This window comes from Pseudophryne corroboree, chromosome 10 (assembly GCF_028390025.1).
Source record: "Pseudophryne corroboree isolate aPseCor3 chromosome 10, aPseCor3.hap2, whole genome shotgun sequence".
Taxonomy (NCBI): Eukaryota; Metazoa; Chordata; class Amphibia; order Anura; family Myobatrachidae; genus Pseudophryne; species Pseudophryne corroboree.
In genome coordinates, this window is record NC_086453.1 from 301,284,481 (window position 1) to 301,301,519 (window position 17,039).

General features: G+C 43.7%; 1 protein-coding gene across 9 annotated transcripts in view; it reads right to left on the bottom strand.

The window, feature by feature from the left end:
* KCNAB2 (potassium voltage-gated channel subfamily A regulatory beta subunit 2) overlaps positions 1–17,039 on the bottom strand; it is a 416,103-nt gene that overhangs the window by 109,704 nt on the left and 289,360 nt on the right. For 2 of the 9 annotated variants that reach the window (XM_063943442.1, XM_063943441.1), the window contains exon 1: positions 9,271–9,482. The exons of the other annotated variants lie outside the window; for them this stretch is intronic. In XM_063943442.1, coding sequence (XP_063799512.1) covers positions 9,271–9,482 — 212 coding nt within the window. Of the gene's footprint in view, positions 1–9,270; positions 9,483–17,039 lie in introns of those variants that run through there. 9 annotated transcript variants of the gene reach the window in all.

Genomic DNA, 17,039 nt, shown 5'->3' on the forward strand with positions numbered 1-17,039 from the left:
AAGAGATCATATAGAACAGGCATGTCCAAACTGCAGCCCTCCAGCTGTTGAGAAACTACACATCCCAGCATGCCCTGACACAGCTTTAGCATTCTCGGACAGCAAAACTGTGTCAGGGCATGCTGGGATATGTAGTTTCACAACAGCTGGAGGGCCGCAGTTTGGACATGCCTGATATAGAAGGAAGTGGAGATCTGATGTGACATCAGCGGACGGAACCCAGTCTGTCTTCCCAACAGCTCAGTGTTAGCCTGGTGGTGTAATAGGGCCATAGCTGACCACTCTGCCTATAATGGTAAATGCCTCATCTACCAATCATCTTATTGGACCATTCAGCCTCTCAATGAGCTAACGAGAAGTTATATTATGATTGGCACGCACTGTTGGTTATTTAAACAAAATATCTAACCATACACCAAAGTATATATGGGTGGTCTTCAGTTTGCCGGATGTCGGGGTCACGGCGCACAGTATACCAGCGCCGGAATCCCGAGAGCCGGCATACCAACACCGTTTCTCCCTCTTGAGGGTCCACGACCCCCCTGGAGGGAGAATAGATAGCGTGGCGCGCTATGCTATGAGCCGGGACCCCGACAGCAGGGATACCATACTACACCCGTATATATAAGGAAAGGTACAGAGCAAAGGGTACCGGCCTGTATTATGTGAGCTGAACCAATAAGTATGAGAACACAGCCTATGAATTTATCCAGGGCATAGCCATTATCAGTTCAGTAATCATAATGCCTGCCTCCATTACATGTAATAGATGCACAGACTTTGCAAGGCTTTCTTCTCCTTTGAATACAAAGATACAGATATTATTTATTATAGCGCCATCATATCCCATTGTCTGGGTAATAACAGACAAGCAAGGCAGTAAGAAGGCTCTGCTCACAAGCTGTAATAAATATTAACAGCTTAGTTATAATTACATCATAAACACCGCTACAAATAGACCATAGCACAGCAGAAGTAACAGTTCTCATAGACCGCATCTGAACTGAACAAGATGGCAAGTGGCATATGCCAATTAGGGATTGGAACCAGTTGGCAAAACTGGTTGACAGACAACTGCGTTGATTAATAACAGACACAGAGATACTCTGAACCCATAGGCAGCCACTACCTACAGCATATATCCAGTATCCCTTATCCAAAATGATTGGGACCAGAAGCATTTTGGATAATGGATTATTCCGTATTTCAAAATATTTTTAAGCCTCCACTACAGTGCCAGTTACACATAAAGTCCCCCTGTATAGTGCCAGTTACACATAATGTCTCCCAGTATACTGCCAGTTACACATGTCTCCCAGTATAGTGCCAGTTACACATAATGTCTCCCAGTATAGTGCCAGTTACACATAATGTCTCCCAGTATACTGCCAGTTACACATAAGGTCTGACACTATACTGCCAGTTACACATGTCTCCCACTATACTGCCAGTTACACATAAGGTCTCCCACTATACTGCCAGTTACACACTATGTCTCCCACTATACTGCCAGTTACACATAAGGTCTCCCACTATACTGCCAGTTACACATAATGTTCCTCAGTATAGTGCCTGATACACATAATGTCTCCAAGTATACTGCCAGTTACACCGAATGTCCCCAGTACAGTGCCCGATACATACTGTATACTTCCCCCACTGCATCCCCATCCCCTATGCAGCATGCCCCAGAGACTTACAATAGCAGGATGCTCCTATGTGGGCATGCTGCTTTAGGGGTCAGGGCTCCGGCTGTAAGTGGCCCATCTGGCTGTGAGGGCTCAGCTGCTCTCGGATTGTTGCTTCACACCGCCGCTGGCCATGACTCGTGGGTGCCGGTGGGCGGTGCAGACACTGGGGAAACATCACCACGGCTGTTTGGATGTGGAAGCCGGGGATGCCGTTCCGCCCCAAGTTAACACCTGCCATAGTGGGGTTGAAAAAGGTATCCTGCGAGCAGGCCGCAAAAGGATGTGGTATGGGCCGCACACGGCCTGCGAGTTTGACACCCCTGACCTACAGTGTTTCTTCCCTGCATCTTAGCCAGCTCCCGAAGAAAAGGCAGCCTCTTTTTGGATCCAAGATGTCCAAACTGAAAGTGCTGTATCCAAATAAATTACTTTCACATCGGCCATCTCTGTTTAAAATATGGCTGTCTCTTTCCTGGGCGCAGTCTGAAATGTGAGGAGGAGACAGCAGCAGGGACAAATGGCCAGCAGGTAAGGATACTGCCCGGGGGTAGAGTGGAATATATAGTATATGCCCCATGGATTTTGAATAGTATACAACACAGTGAGGATTTGAGGTAGGCTATATCAGGGAAAGGGGTGTTGTCCCACACCCAAAACCAGAGTAAGCTTACGGTCATCCCTCTCTTACTGAATGCCTTTCTAATACAGAGATAGCTAAGCCCCTTTCAGACCGCCAGCAATAACCCGAGTTCCGCCACGGTGCAGTCGTCAACCCAGCAGTTAGACGGCCGGGGCCGCCAGTCTGTGTACAAGTCCCGGGTGCAACCTGGCAACTGCGGTCTGAAAGCGGTATTTGGCAGAATCATAAGAGATTTGTAGGTCAACCATACTCAAAATTCTAATGACGTACTTTTATTTTTTTATTTTTTGAGAATTTAAAGTGATAGATCCACCTATTACAATCAACATAAACAAGGTAAAACAATCTTAAATAAAGCTACACCTTACCAAAAACAATTATTTTGCTGTCCCTGTGACCAGCTTCACTTGGGGGATGAACACTTAACACTATGAAAATCTGGAAAATAACGCACACTGTTACCACGAGTCCCATACTGTTTTGAAACTTGTAATATCTCAGAGGCCAATGGCAAAGAAGAGACAAACAATCACTGAACACACTAAATACCACAGGGAAGGGCAAAATGTGGCATATCAGGGAACTGGGTCCTGCCTGTTGCCTCTGCGCCAACTCCCAAGTGAGATTCAGTAGGTTTTTTTCTCTAGTGCCGCTGCTTCTGATGACTGCCACACGGAATAAATTTAGGGGTCTATTTACTAATCCTTGAACTGAGATAAAGTGGATGGAGATAAAGTACCAGCCAATAAGCTCCTGTCATTTTCCAAACATAGCCTGTAACATGGCAGTTAGGAGCTGATTGTTTGGTACTTTTTCTTCATCTAAGGCTTAGTAAATAGACCCCTAATCTCCTGGCAACACACATGGTCGGAAGGAGGAGGACAGTAATAGCACAATGGTTGGAGGAAGATGTACTGAGGGAGAGACTAGAAAAGCCAACCCAGAGAGGGACTAACAGTGCTGTGAGGATTTCTGAGAGTGTTTTCTTTAGAGATACACTGAGAGGCAGCTGGAAAGAAACAGCAGCTATAGAAGGAGACTACATAAGTCAGAGACAAATAATACAGGTTGCTGGAAGCAGCTGAGAGAGTGGTCCAGAAAGATACCCTGTAGACCGAACTAGTAGCAGCACCAGCCCAGAGACTGCCTTTGCACAAGGAAAGTATTGAAAATCCCTGCGTTGACATTAGGACTAAACATGTTACTGTAGGTTTTCCTTGCTAGAGGCTGCTAGAATGGTCTGCACTGTATATCAAGCACCAGTATGATCTCTGTGATGTATGAAAGTCACTCAGATGCCATGTCTTATGTATAAAGCACACTATTATGCTCTCTGTATTGTATAGTAGTCACTAGTTTGATCCCTGTATTATATAATAGTCAGGGAAAATGGTTCTAAATTGCACACCCTCCAAGTCACAAGTTGCTCTCTCTATTGTACGGCAATCACTAGTAGCTTCGTGTACTGTATATGAGTCACTATCATGCTCTCTGTAATATATTATAGTCACTTGTATGCTACTTGTACTGTACAGCAGTCAAATTGTGCTCACTGTATTGTATGTTCTTTGTACTATATGGTGGTCCCGATGATGCTTTCTGTATGGTATGATAATCACTAGCATGCTCCATGTACTATATAGCAGTCAAAATGTGGTCACTGTATTGTATGGTCTTTGTAGTGTATGGTGGTCACTATGATACTCTCTGTATTGTAGGACAGTCACTAGGGTGCTCACTGAATGGTATGGTGATCATTACGATCCTCTCTGTATTGCAAGACAGTCAATAGTATGCTCTCTGTACTGTATAGAGTAGTTGAAAATACATATGTAAAACACATTTGTTTATTTTACAGCACTATTGTAAACAGTTCTTCCAATAAATACCATTACAATTTTATTGATAAGTATTTTATATATAAAATATTTTGCATGTGGCCTTCAACAATTTATTATTTAAAAAAACACAGGCGCAATCATGGGAGGCGAGCAGGACGGAAATTTATTTTCCCCGATAGCCACCTAAGTCCTTTGCCCACCTGCTAAGCCCCAGTTTCAAAGAACAGTCAAACAGAAGTGATATCCAAAAGACGATCCCTGTGCTTGGAAGAACAACAGAACTGTCAATTCTCACTTTGTGACTCCCATACCCAGAGCTTCTGCACTTAGCATAAAGAATACTGAAGGCCCTCTGGTCTGCCCAATCAGGTCAGTACTTTGTAATGCCAGATCTATAAGAAACAAGACTGCAACAATTGCTGACCTTATTGAATCTGCAGATCTAGCCTGTATTACAGAGACCTGGCTAGATGAAAATGTAGCACCTATATTGGAAACTGCGGTCCCAACAAACTACTCTGTCTTCCACAACCCAAGACTGGACCGCAGGGGTGGCTATCTACTTCAAAAAATAACTTAAACTTAGGGACCACCCTATTGAAATTACTCGTTCATTCGAATGCATTGCTGCCCGGAGTTCGACAGGATTATGTTTCAGAGTCATCTCATTTACCGGCCCCCTGGAGATGGAAAGATATTGCAGACACTGTTGCTGGCCTGGTTCTGGAACATCAAAGAGGGCTCATCCTCGGGAATATCAATGCATGGGTGAATGATGAGCTCTCACGCCTTGGCCAAGACCTCCTGTGCACAATGAATGGTCTGGGCTTCATTCAGGTCATTCCCTCTGCCACACATAAAAGTGGTCACACTCTTGATCTTGTCTTTCAGATTGGATTAGAAGCCACTGACCTAAAAATAAACCCAGTCATCTGGTCAGACCACCACTCCCTTTGGTTCTCAGTTGCAACCCCTCAAATTAGATCTTTGCCCGTGGAGTTGACCAGGTATCGTCCAAGGAGGTGTATGACTCCCCAGGCTCTTGCAGCAAATCTGGATCTCTGCTATACTCGGTGTCTGTGAAGATCCCTGCTCCCTAGTCCGTTATTATAATAGGGATGTTATGGCTGCAATTGGTATTATTGCCCCTGTGCATATAAGACCTCGTAAACCACAACGTTGAGATCCCTGGTTCGACAACCGTGTTATTGAGCTCAAGAAAAGGGGGCGTAGACTGGAAAGACGATGGAGGAATTCTAACCTAGTGGATGACAAAATAAAACTAATAAAGCATAATGAAGAATATCAATCGACAATCACCCGTAAGAAATCACAGTTCCTGTCAAATGAGATCACAGCAGCAAATAATAGGCCAGCTCAACTTTTCCGCACAGTGGAGATGCTTTGCAAGCCAGCATACCTGCAGATTCCCCTAGGCAAGATGCAATGAGTTTGCAAACTTCTTTGCAGATAAAATATCCACCATCCGGGCTGGAATCTCCACAGTGCCATTAGAGGAGAGCCATACTACAAAGCCTGCCAATATAAGCCACCTGCCTTATGGACCAGCTTTGACCCAGTGAATGTAAAAGGACATTGCTGAAATTGCTCGGATTTTGCGTCCCACCACCTATGATCTGGACCCTGCATCAACCAAGCTTCTAACAGGTTGTATGGATATAATTGGTCCTGTCCTAGCAAAAATTGTTCAATGCTCTTTGCAGACAGGCATTTTTCCTGGACCCCTAAAGGAAGCAATTGTTCGACCTCTTCTTAAAAAACCTAATTTAGATCCCGACTGCATGACTACAGACCGGTATCAAACCTTACTTTTCGAGGAAAGGTTATTGAGAAAGTGGTTGCAAATCAACAGGAAACCCGCCTGACAACCCATGATATTTATAATCCATTCCAATCAGGATTCAGGAGAAGCACTGAAACAGTCCTGGTGTGTGTGTTAAATGATCTTCTGATGGCAAGAGACAGAGGTGACTGTTCAATCTTAATCCTTCTGGATCTCTCTGCAGCATTTGATACCGTGGACCATGGGCTTCTGATTGAACGAATTATACATTTTGTGGACTGGATGGCACAGACCTAAGCTGGTTCAAATCATTTCTCACAGGCAGGTCACAGATAGTATCGTCTGGAGTATACTCATAACCATCAGTGCTATTGCAATGTGGTGTCCTTCAAGGGTCTATACTATCCCCCATGCTTTTTGAAGTATACATGCTCCCACTGGGTGAAATAATCAGGCGCCATGGCCAGGTCTACCACTACTATGCAGATGATACACAACTATACTTGTCCTTTGCTCCGGGCACCGATAACCCAATAGCAACCCTAAATGGCTGTCTAGCTGAGTTCCAGGAGTGGATGAGTACCAGTTGGCTCTGACTGAACCCGGACAAAACAGAGGTCCTTATGATAGGTCCACAACATCAAAGGACAAGACTGCAGCATAATGAAGCCAACAAACTGTACTTACACTTGGAGATTCAGAATTACAACCCACTGATCGTGTGCGGAATCTTGGCATTGTCCTGGATGGTGGCTTGACATTTAAACATCAGATATCAGCCACAATCAAATCCTCATTCTTTCACCTCAGGGACATAGCCAGAATCAAGCACTTAATTCCCTCAGATGATCTGCCAAAAGTCATACATGCATTTGTATCATCTCGATTAGACTACTGTAATGCCCTCTACCTTGGTCGCCCAGCAAAAGAATTACACCGCTTACAGCTGGTGCAAAACACAGCTGCCAGGCTGTTAACCAACCAGCCCCGTTCTAGCCACATAACACCCATCCTCTACTCCCTTCACTGGCTGCCTGTAAAATGGTGAATCATCTTCAAGATTGGCCTACTGAGTTTCAAAGCATTACATGACCAGGTCGCAAGGTACCAGAAGCAGCTTCTGATTCCATACTGCCCCACTCGATAACTGCGATCTGTAGATGAAGGACTTTAAGCAGTACCTAGAATCTCACGTAATTCATCTGGGGGTCGAGCATTTAGTCATGCAGCTCCGACTCTATGGAACTCACTTCCCTGCACAATGTGAGAGGCCCCAACTATAGAATCCTTCAAAAATAGACTCAAGACTTTCATGTTTACGCAAGAATTTCCATAATGTCCCTTTAGTATCCACATGCTTCTGTATTTTATGAAAAGCTGTTCTGTACTTCATTGTTTCTGTACTATATTATGCTGTGTATCTGTTACGCGCCTTGAGTCCTATTGGAGAAAGAGCGCTATATAAATAAAAATATTATTATTATTAAAACTTCTTAAGCTGAAAAACTTGCCCACCACTGGGATACAGTGCTGGTAAATGCAACACCTCTATCGGCTCATCTAAGTGGATAATAACAAACAAAAACAAAACAGCCACCTAAATTTAAAGCGATGCATAGAATCTACCTTCATGACCTCATGACCAAACTATCATGTCTTGGAGGCCTATTTATCAAATAATATTCTACACTTTATCTCTCTCCAAGATTTGATAAATCTCTACCTAATGCACAAAGACGACGTTTCCTTGTACATCTATTAACACATTTACACATATTCAGAACATAAAGAGGGACAAGCGAGTTTTGCGAGAACAGATGCTTGCTATTACGTCTATGAAAGTATTACACTGACCCATCAGATTACACCACCCAATCCCCTTTTCCTTGCAAAGCTGCCAGAGGTTGAATGAGAGGAAAAGCTTGTTTCTCTACACATGTTGTCTGAGGAGTTTAATTATGTCCTTCAGGCATAAAAAATGAGCAGATGTGATGGGGTCTTCTTAGTTCTCTCAGACTTATGTGCTATAAACTATACAGAGTTACCAAAGCAACATTTACATCTGCAGAATCTGACGGGGGAATCGGAGAGCTGCAAGACACAGAAGTGATGACAACGAATTCTAAAACACAAACAAGTCCGGCGGTGATAGAGGTTATATAAAACTCACAAGCAAACACAACGTACAGTACAGTACTCTTGATACCACAAGTAGAACAAAATATTATCTCTACTGCCATGGAGAACTGGTGTTATGCTGCATGAAAGGAAAACTTAACATGCATTTCACTTGTGTATTCTTTTCAAATAAAATACAAATTCTATCTGATAAAGACATACCTTATGTCATCAGTTCGGTGCAGTGTACGTGCATCAAGGGTATTGTAGGACATGTGATAAAGGGGTCTATGTACTAAGCCCTGGAGGAGATAAAGTACCAGCCAATCAGCCCCTAACTGCCATGTTATAGGATGTGTTAAAAAAATGACAGGAGCTGGTTGTTTGGTCATTTATCTCTCTCCGAGGCTTAGTACATAGATCCCTTAATCTCAAGGGTCATAACAGATATTGGTAAAATGATACGTTTAGTCTTAGAAGACCTGTTTTGTGCTTGCTATTGATTACGGTTATGGAAATTTTAACTGAAATTCATACACTATATATACACACATAAACTATATATACATATACACACTTACACATTACGTGTGTGTGTGTGTCTATTATACATTTATGTATACAAATGGATACAGATACTCACATATATTAATTTCTTTACTTCAAATTTACTATGTGGATATTTTAAGCCTACACATCTTCTGCAACAACAACAAAACAGGTCAACATATCAACCAACAGAAATAGATTCACCGAATCCGAACCAAAAATGATTGGAGGGCCGCTGGATCGGATTGGCGTTGGGTGGAAGATGTATGGCCCGCATTATGCAGATTGCGGCTTTATCACCCACTTAAGAAGACTTGTGCATTTGTACGCAAACCCTATTATAAGGCAACAGGATCCCCACAATTGTCAATCACATTTTGCACAAGAAATCTTCACTACCTATATTCTGTCACTTGTTTGCTTGGAGCAGTATTTGCAATGTAACATACAGTACGTGGAATGTCTATTTAAAGCAATAGCAGAATGCTTACAGTGCTGGAGAAAGCCTGGAACACATGAGATGACCCCAGGACAATGCACAATCTGGATCATAAAACCTGCAGCACTAACACGCAAACAAATGAGTGAATCGGAGACGGTTACGCTATAGGCCACCCCACCTCATACCTATACTTCATTCCAGGCTGACGCAAGCTGGATTCCGTAGGGGTTGGAACATTTTGCACTGACAGATGTCCTAGGCTCCGAGCGACAATAGCCACAGCTCGGAATCTTGTCCGAGCCCCGAGGCTGGGGCTACTGACATTCTGTCTGTTCAGGCGATCTTCTGCGCTCCGACTTTTTAAGTTGTGTTCCGAACAAGCAAATGAGACCTGCATGATGATTTATCGTTCCGCAGACTTCCAGCCTGTCTGGTACCTTCACGGGGCGTTCCTGTACGACGGCCTCCTGCCTTCTGGCCACCGACTGCACGAAAGTAAGCCTAAAAAAACGCGTATTTTGTTTTTGTTACTGGAAGGCAATAACGGAAACCAGGAGGCTACGGATATTATAAATCCTTATCTTATCTTCAGAAAAGCAGTGAAAAAGAATGCCTTTAATCTTCTTCAAATCCAATTACGAGGACGCATTCCGGGTCACATCTTTACGTTGTTTAATATAAAAATGCAGATCCATTGAGGTGGGGGGAGAAACAAAATTAAAAAAAAAAAAAAAAAAGCAAAAAATGATGCAACAAACCTCTAGGGATGAAAATCACAAAAAATCTACTCGAGTAAAGCTGATTTGGAAGAGTGAGTCACGTACGGACTGTAAAAATCCCCGGGAAAGGCACATAAGGAGGTCTGTGTCTGAGCTTGTGGGGTCCTCTGCTGTCTTGCATGCTGCTCAGCCCTTACTGCTAGTTGTCTCTTCTTGGATTGCCGACCGCTGTAGAACAGCTTACAGCACCTCTAGTGATACTGTGGCAGGAATGCCTCTCTAAGTCAATTAAGGAGCCAACCAACTGAACTGGATGCACTGAGCAACTCATTATGAACTAAAGGGAAATGTCCTGAATCTTCTAGTGGAGGATTAGTGTAAAGACGGCTATTGTCAAGGAGACAGAAAACCTCCGTTAATTAATTGCCCTAATTACTGTGAAGTGTCACAGATTAATGTTCTCGATACAGGTACACTCTCTCTCTCTGTTTACACTGCACGTAAAGCAACACAAGTGTTGTTGCAGAACAGTGCTGAGAATGGCCGGTCAGCACACAATAGAAGCTGCATATACAGGTTACTGGTCACAGTGTAAATTGTGTAACCGGATCACCCTGTAGCTGTTTTTCTATTGTGCTGGACCTTTGCCAGGCCCTGTAGCAGAACAATCGGTATCCGGTCTCTAGGTCGTCAGTGTCTAAGTCGACCACCATTGGTCGACAGTAAGTAGGTCGACATGACAAAAGGTCGACAGGAGTTTTTCACTTTTTTCTTTCATTAATTTTTTTGAACTTTTTCATACTTTACGATCCACGTGGACTACAATTGGGAATGGTAACCTGTGCCGAGCGCAGCGTTGAGGGGACACGGTGCGCTAATTTGGGTTCCCGGTCACTTTACGAAGAAAATGACACCAAAAAAAGGTGAAAAAACTTTTGTCAACCTTATGCGGAACGAAGCTCCTTGCGGGCTCAGTGGCGAGATATGCTCGCTACAGGTTCTATTCCCCCTCTATGGGTGTCGTGGACACCAACCGAGTGGAAATAGTCCCTTTTAGTCAGCATGCCGACTGTTGGGATATTCAGGCTTCGGGACGTAGGGGTAGGTATTGTGAGACCGCCTGTCACATAACTACATCCCTTCAAACACTAATTTTTACTTGTTTTAGCATATTTATAATATATTTGTGAGTAGTCTTAAGAGTAAATGCATACTAACAGGAGTTATTCATACTTTATGGCAGTGGTTCCTCAAAACAGTCTTCAAGGTACCCTAACAGTCCAGGTTTTAAGGATAGCATACTGCCCAACTGTCTCACATTCAGCGGGACCATCCCATTTTTCTAGGACTGTCCCATCCGCAAGCCACAGTGTACCACCGTGGTGGTGGTGGGGTTTGGGGGAACTACACACATCACTATCCTGCATGGGTAAGCAGTGGTAAATAGATGCCGTCCACCATTCAGTGTCGGTAGAGCCTAGGGGCAGCCCAACATGTCAGAGAGTGCTGGGCACATCCCTACATATGACGGGTATGGGGGTGCAGTGAATCTCTGCCCCCTTTTTCTGAGGCTCCACCCCTTCATGGTCACAGGGGACTTTGGTATGCACAGGGTCCCGCTCCCTGAACCACCAATGTTGGGAGGTATGGGATATTCATGCTTAAGCACAGGTGACTTAATCAGCATCTCAGTCAGTTTGATTATACCATCTGTGAACAAGCATGGATATCTTTAAATCTTGGGACTATTAGGGTGCCTTGGGGACCAAATTTGGAAAGCCCTGCTTTATGGGATGCCTTATGTACCACTGGCCTCAGATTGCATCTTTATTCTAACTGTGTAAATTAGCAAGGGCAGTGTCCTGGGTAAACTGTAAGTCATTCGAAGTGTCACAACTGAGGATACCTGCAGCTGGTGGTCCATGGAAGGGAGCTCTCCTATAGGGCTGAAACATCCCGTTGCTTCCAGGATCGGATGGCAAACCATCGCTACTCCATACGTTCAGCATTGGCCACAAAAGAGATGGATAAGCCAGTGGCTAAACACTTTCTTACAATGGGCCACTCAGTTTCAAGTCTGAAATGCATGTTAATTGATTATATTCCCATGTCTCTACGTGGTGGTGACTGCAATAAATTGCTGCGACAGCGTGAATCACGTTGGATATATCAACTGGACACTCTTTTCCCTCGTGGTTTAAATGAACATAACCCTTATAATATTTTTCTCCGTTAGGGACAGGTAGGGACCCGAGGAAATCCAATATTTATTGTACTAATATATGTGGCTCATTGAGGTAGCGCTCAGTGCCCCCATATATAACTTGTGTTAGGTTACTATGGCAACGCATCTATGACATTAGTGTGCTGGGCTGAGTATAACTTGTGGAACGTGCGCTGCCCTCTATTCTACTAGTGACAAGATGTAGAGTGTTTTGACGTGTCATGTCACTTCCGGTTCCGGATGGGATGCGTTCCACAGTCTATGGAACGCATGGAGCTTCTGCCCGTGGCCGTGGTTTATCTGCGCTGCCTGCCACTTTGTTATTGATGCGATGTAGAACTCTGTGACGCGTGATACGTCACTTCCGGTTCCGGCCAGGATGCATTCCACCGCGTGTGGAACGCGTGGAACTTTCCGGCTGCGGCTTGTCCGTTTTCGTCGATATTGGGGATCTTTTACTAAGTATTTTTTTAGTTATGATCCATATTATTGCCTATATAGGGTACACATCCATATGAGGATAGTTGCTCATTTGTTGATTTTAGTGCCTTTTGAGGCACTTCCTGTGGCAATTATTGGTTGTGAGTGGCTTAGGCCTGCCTCTGCTATTTAAGGGAAGCCTGTGTGACATGTAGTGAATGGTGTTGCACTGGACTGCTGCCTTTTTGATGTCCTGAAGAAGGTCATGTGATGACCGAAACGTCGACATACTGTCTTTATGTCTCTGCGAGTTATCAATAAATACCTGTTGGAATTCACTGGTGAGTGCCTGCATTTCTAAATTATATATATATATATATATATATATATATATATATATATATAAAATTTGTGTCTGGGAACAGGGTGTGCTCCTGTATATAAAAACATATCTGCCGAGTAATCCTAATATAATGACATAATAAACTAGCTATCTAAAGTAAAAGACATGATTATGTGCAGGGTACTTAAAGGCATATTTATGAAGTTGGAATTGTGGGAAATTATCGGAGATAACTGCTGCGGTCTCCGCATCTTAAATACTGAGGATACTTAGATTTTGCGGGGATCCTCCGAAAACAGATGTTTTCAAAGGATGCCTGCAAAATCTAAGTATGTCCAGGATTTAAGAAGGAGGGTCCGCAGAAGAGATCTTCTATATTTGTAGTGGACCCTGTATTTCCAACCACAAAGCAGCCCCTACAGATTTCTATGGAGACTGCTACAGTATGCCATCTGATTTTCCAGGAGCTTGGCACTGGCTGATATCGCCATCTCAAGACACCTACAGTAGCTACAGACTGCAGTGATTACCTTCCCCAGCACACACTGCTCGCACGTGTGGGGTCAGTAGACCTGCCTGCGCAGAACAGAATTGGGGTCGCAAGGAGAAATAAAGAGACCTCACTAGCAATCATTTCTCTTCTAACACACTGCAATTACGGGCCACTGTCAGAGCCCCTGTCCCTGTGTGTGATTATTAATACATACATGTGGTACTTAGGGAGACATTTACTAAGCAGTGATAAGAGCGGAGAAGTGAGCCAGCGGAGAATTTGCCCATGGCAACCAATCAGCACTGAAGTAACATTTATAATTTGAATACTATAAAATTATACAGAGCTGCTGATTGGTTGATGAGGCAACTACTCCACTAGTTCACTTCTCCGCTCTTATCACTGCTTAGTAAATGTCCCCCTTCATTTCTTCGAAATTCTATTTATCAGGTAAAGTGTCAGAGTCGGGGGGTACAGAGCTCCCTTCCTGTAATTCGGATGGTAGAGGTCTGGGGAGCAGCCACTTCTGTATACCATCACACAATATCTATAGCAAAACTATCCTGCCATGTATAAATATAGAAGTCTATTATTAATGACAGCGGATGAAAAAGATTAACCCCGGGAATATTCATGGGGCAGAGGATGGATGTAACAAATATTTTGCAATCTTAAATTGCAACAAGAATGTCAGTTACAGTTTTCTGTGGAAGAACCAGGGATGAATTTCCAGGCTGCCACTTATAGCTAGTGTTGGATACAGACACCATCTGGTGCCCTCTAACCCTGCCGCACAGGTGCTGGAATGTACACATACAACACAATATAATCAATGTGAACACAAGAATGAAACAAACATACCCAGCAAAATAAACGGCGCCTTTAACAACAACCCCCATCTAAATAAACTGAAAAAAAAAAAAAAAGTGATTTACACTAGTACTTTACACACCCACACTATTATTAGACTGTGGTTTGTAAGAACTCAATAGCCACATCAAAACGGCCACTGTCCCATTAAAGTGCACGTATGTAGATCCTTTTGATCTGCTGTCCATCCAGAAACAATCCTTTGGGATAGGAAATAGGCTAGCACTGCATTATCTTGTACTTCTGTGTACTTGTGCTAGCCCGTAGAATGGCTCAGAGGAGGATGAAGGGTGTAGGTAACACTGCCATACACGCAACGGTTATCTTTTCAACCAAGTTGGTGGGCTGGTTGGAACGAAAATCTGGTAAAGTATGAGAGTAAACGACAATAGACTATTTGCTCCCAACGCTGTTAAACAGATGGGAATGGTTGCTCGGACAAAGAGGGTATTCAATTAGTGCTGTTCTTTCGACCAGTCGAAAAAACTGCACTTTTCACCCGTTTTGATGTCGAAATTACAAATGACCTATTCAATGCTCGTGCCATTTTTTTCGACTGGTTGAAAAATCTGTCACTTAGGAAAACCACATGTATCGGCGAATTCGCCGCAGATACATGTGTTTTGGTGAATTTGCGGCCGGTTTTACCCGTTTTTGGTGCAGTTTTCGTCAATGCAAACAAATAAAAAGTGAAACGGCATGGGCGAAAATGGATTCAAAAATTGGCGAAAACGGCCACAATTGAATACCGTTTGGAATTAGTGCTGGTTTTTCGACCAGTCGAAAACACGGCACTTAATTGAATACCCCCCAAAGTGGTTAAAAGAACATGTGTGAACAAACATTTTCTGGCATTTGGAAGCAAACTTCCGATTGTCGTTTGTGGCCCACGCATTACCAGATTTGTGTTCCATATAGCCACCTAGTCAGCTGGTTGGAAAGATAATCTTTTAGATTTGTGTCTGGCTTAAGTGCTGGGCGAGTACAGTAAAGGCAGATCACTTGCAGATTCTTTCCCTATGGTGCAAAAAATGTAGCGATTGTGAGGAACACCAGCCACTTCTGATTGACCGATTGCATCTCAATCCCTCTCTACTGATTCTATTACTCGTGTGAATGTGGCAGTCTATTCGCTTTCTGTTGTGCTTTCATCTGTATTTAATTGTATTTTACATGATAAATGTGATTTTAGTCTTTATTACTAACACTATCCAGACAAATAAAGTGTGTTTTATTTATATGACATCTCATGAAAATACAATATTGTGTATGTGTTGTGTACTATGTTTGGCATTTGCCGCTAGCGCTGGCAGCCACAACTCGTGCCGTAAACCAGGCACATATACTACTGTTCTCAGTGTCTGACTGGGGCATGAAGGGCCCACTGAGGGAGTACAGTGGTCGGGGCCCATGATAGGGGTGTGGCCAGTCTCCAGAGCAGTATTGTAAATACTGCTAGTGCATGCAATATACCAAATTAATACAGCAATACACTGTACAAAATAAACCATAGTCCCATACAGTATAAGGTAACATATGTATAAAGTAAAATTCAAGTGCACTGTCTGAAACCTGATCCCTAGAGGAGGTGGTGGACCCCCAGGCAGTGCGCCCCACCGGGTGTTTTCCCTGTACCCCTGTGGGCCAATTTAACTCTTCTAGCAGACTGTCCTCTCCTGGTGCATATACTACTGTCCTCTCCTGGTGCATATACTACTGTCCTCTCCTGGTGCATATACTACTGTCCTCTCCTGGTGCATATACTACTGTCCTCTCCTGGCATAAACCTGGAACACATACTACTGTCCTCTCCTGGAATATATCCTACTGTTCTATCCGGGCACATATCCTTCTGTTCTATCCTGGTGCATATACTTCTCTCCTCTCCTGGTACGTATCCTACTCTTCTATACTGGTGTATATACTACTGTCCTCTCCTGGTGCATATACTACTGACCTCTCCTGGTGCATATACTAATGTCCTCTCCTGGCACATATCCTACTCTTCTATCCTGGTGCATATACTATTGTCCTCTCCTGGCACATATCCTACTCTTCTATACTGGTGTATATACTACTGTCCTCTCCTGGCACATATCCTACTCTTCTATCCTGGTGCATGTACTACGGTTCTCTCCTGGCACATATCCTACTCTTCTATCCTGGTGCATATACTATTGTCCTCTCCTGGCACATATCCTACTCTACTATCCTGGTGCATGTACTACGGTTCTCTCCTGGCACATATCCTACTCTTCTATCCTGGTGCATATACTACTGTCTTCTCTTGGTGCATATACTACCGTCCTCTCCTGGCGCATATCCTACTGTTCTACTCTGGTCCATATACTACTGTCCTCTCCTGGCACATATCCTATTTGTATCCTGGTGCATATACTACTGTCCTCTCCTGGCACATATCCTACTCTTCTATCCTGGCGCATATCCTGTTCTATTCTGGTGCATATACTACTGTCCTCTCCTGGCACATATCCTACTGTCCTCTCCTGGCGCATATGCTACTGTCCTCTCTTGGTGCATATGCTACTGTCCTCTCCTGGTGCATATGCTACTGTCCTCTCCTGGTGCATATGCTACTGTCCTCTCCTGGTGCATATGCTACTGTCCTCTCCTGGTGCATATGCTACTGTCCTCTCCTGGTGCATATGCTACTGTCCTATCCTGGTGCATATACTACTGTTCTATCCTGGTGCCCATACTACTGTGCCCATACTACTGTTTTATCCTGGTGCCTATACTACTGTCCTCTCCTGGCACATATCCTACTGTTCTATCCTGGTGCATATACTATTGTCCTCTCCTGGCACATATCCTACTGTTCTATCCTGGTGCATATACTACTGTCCTCTTCTGGCATATATCCT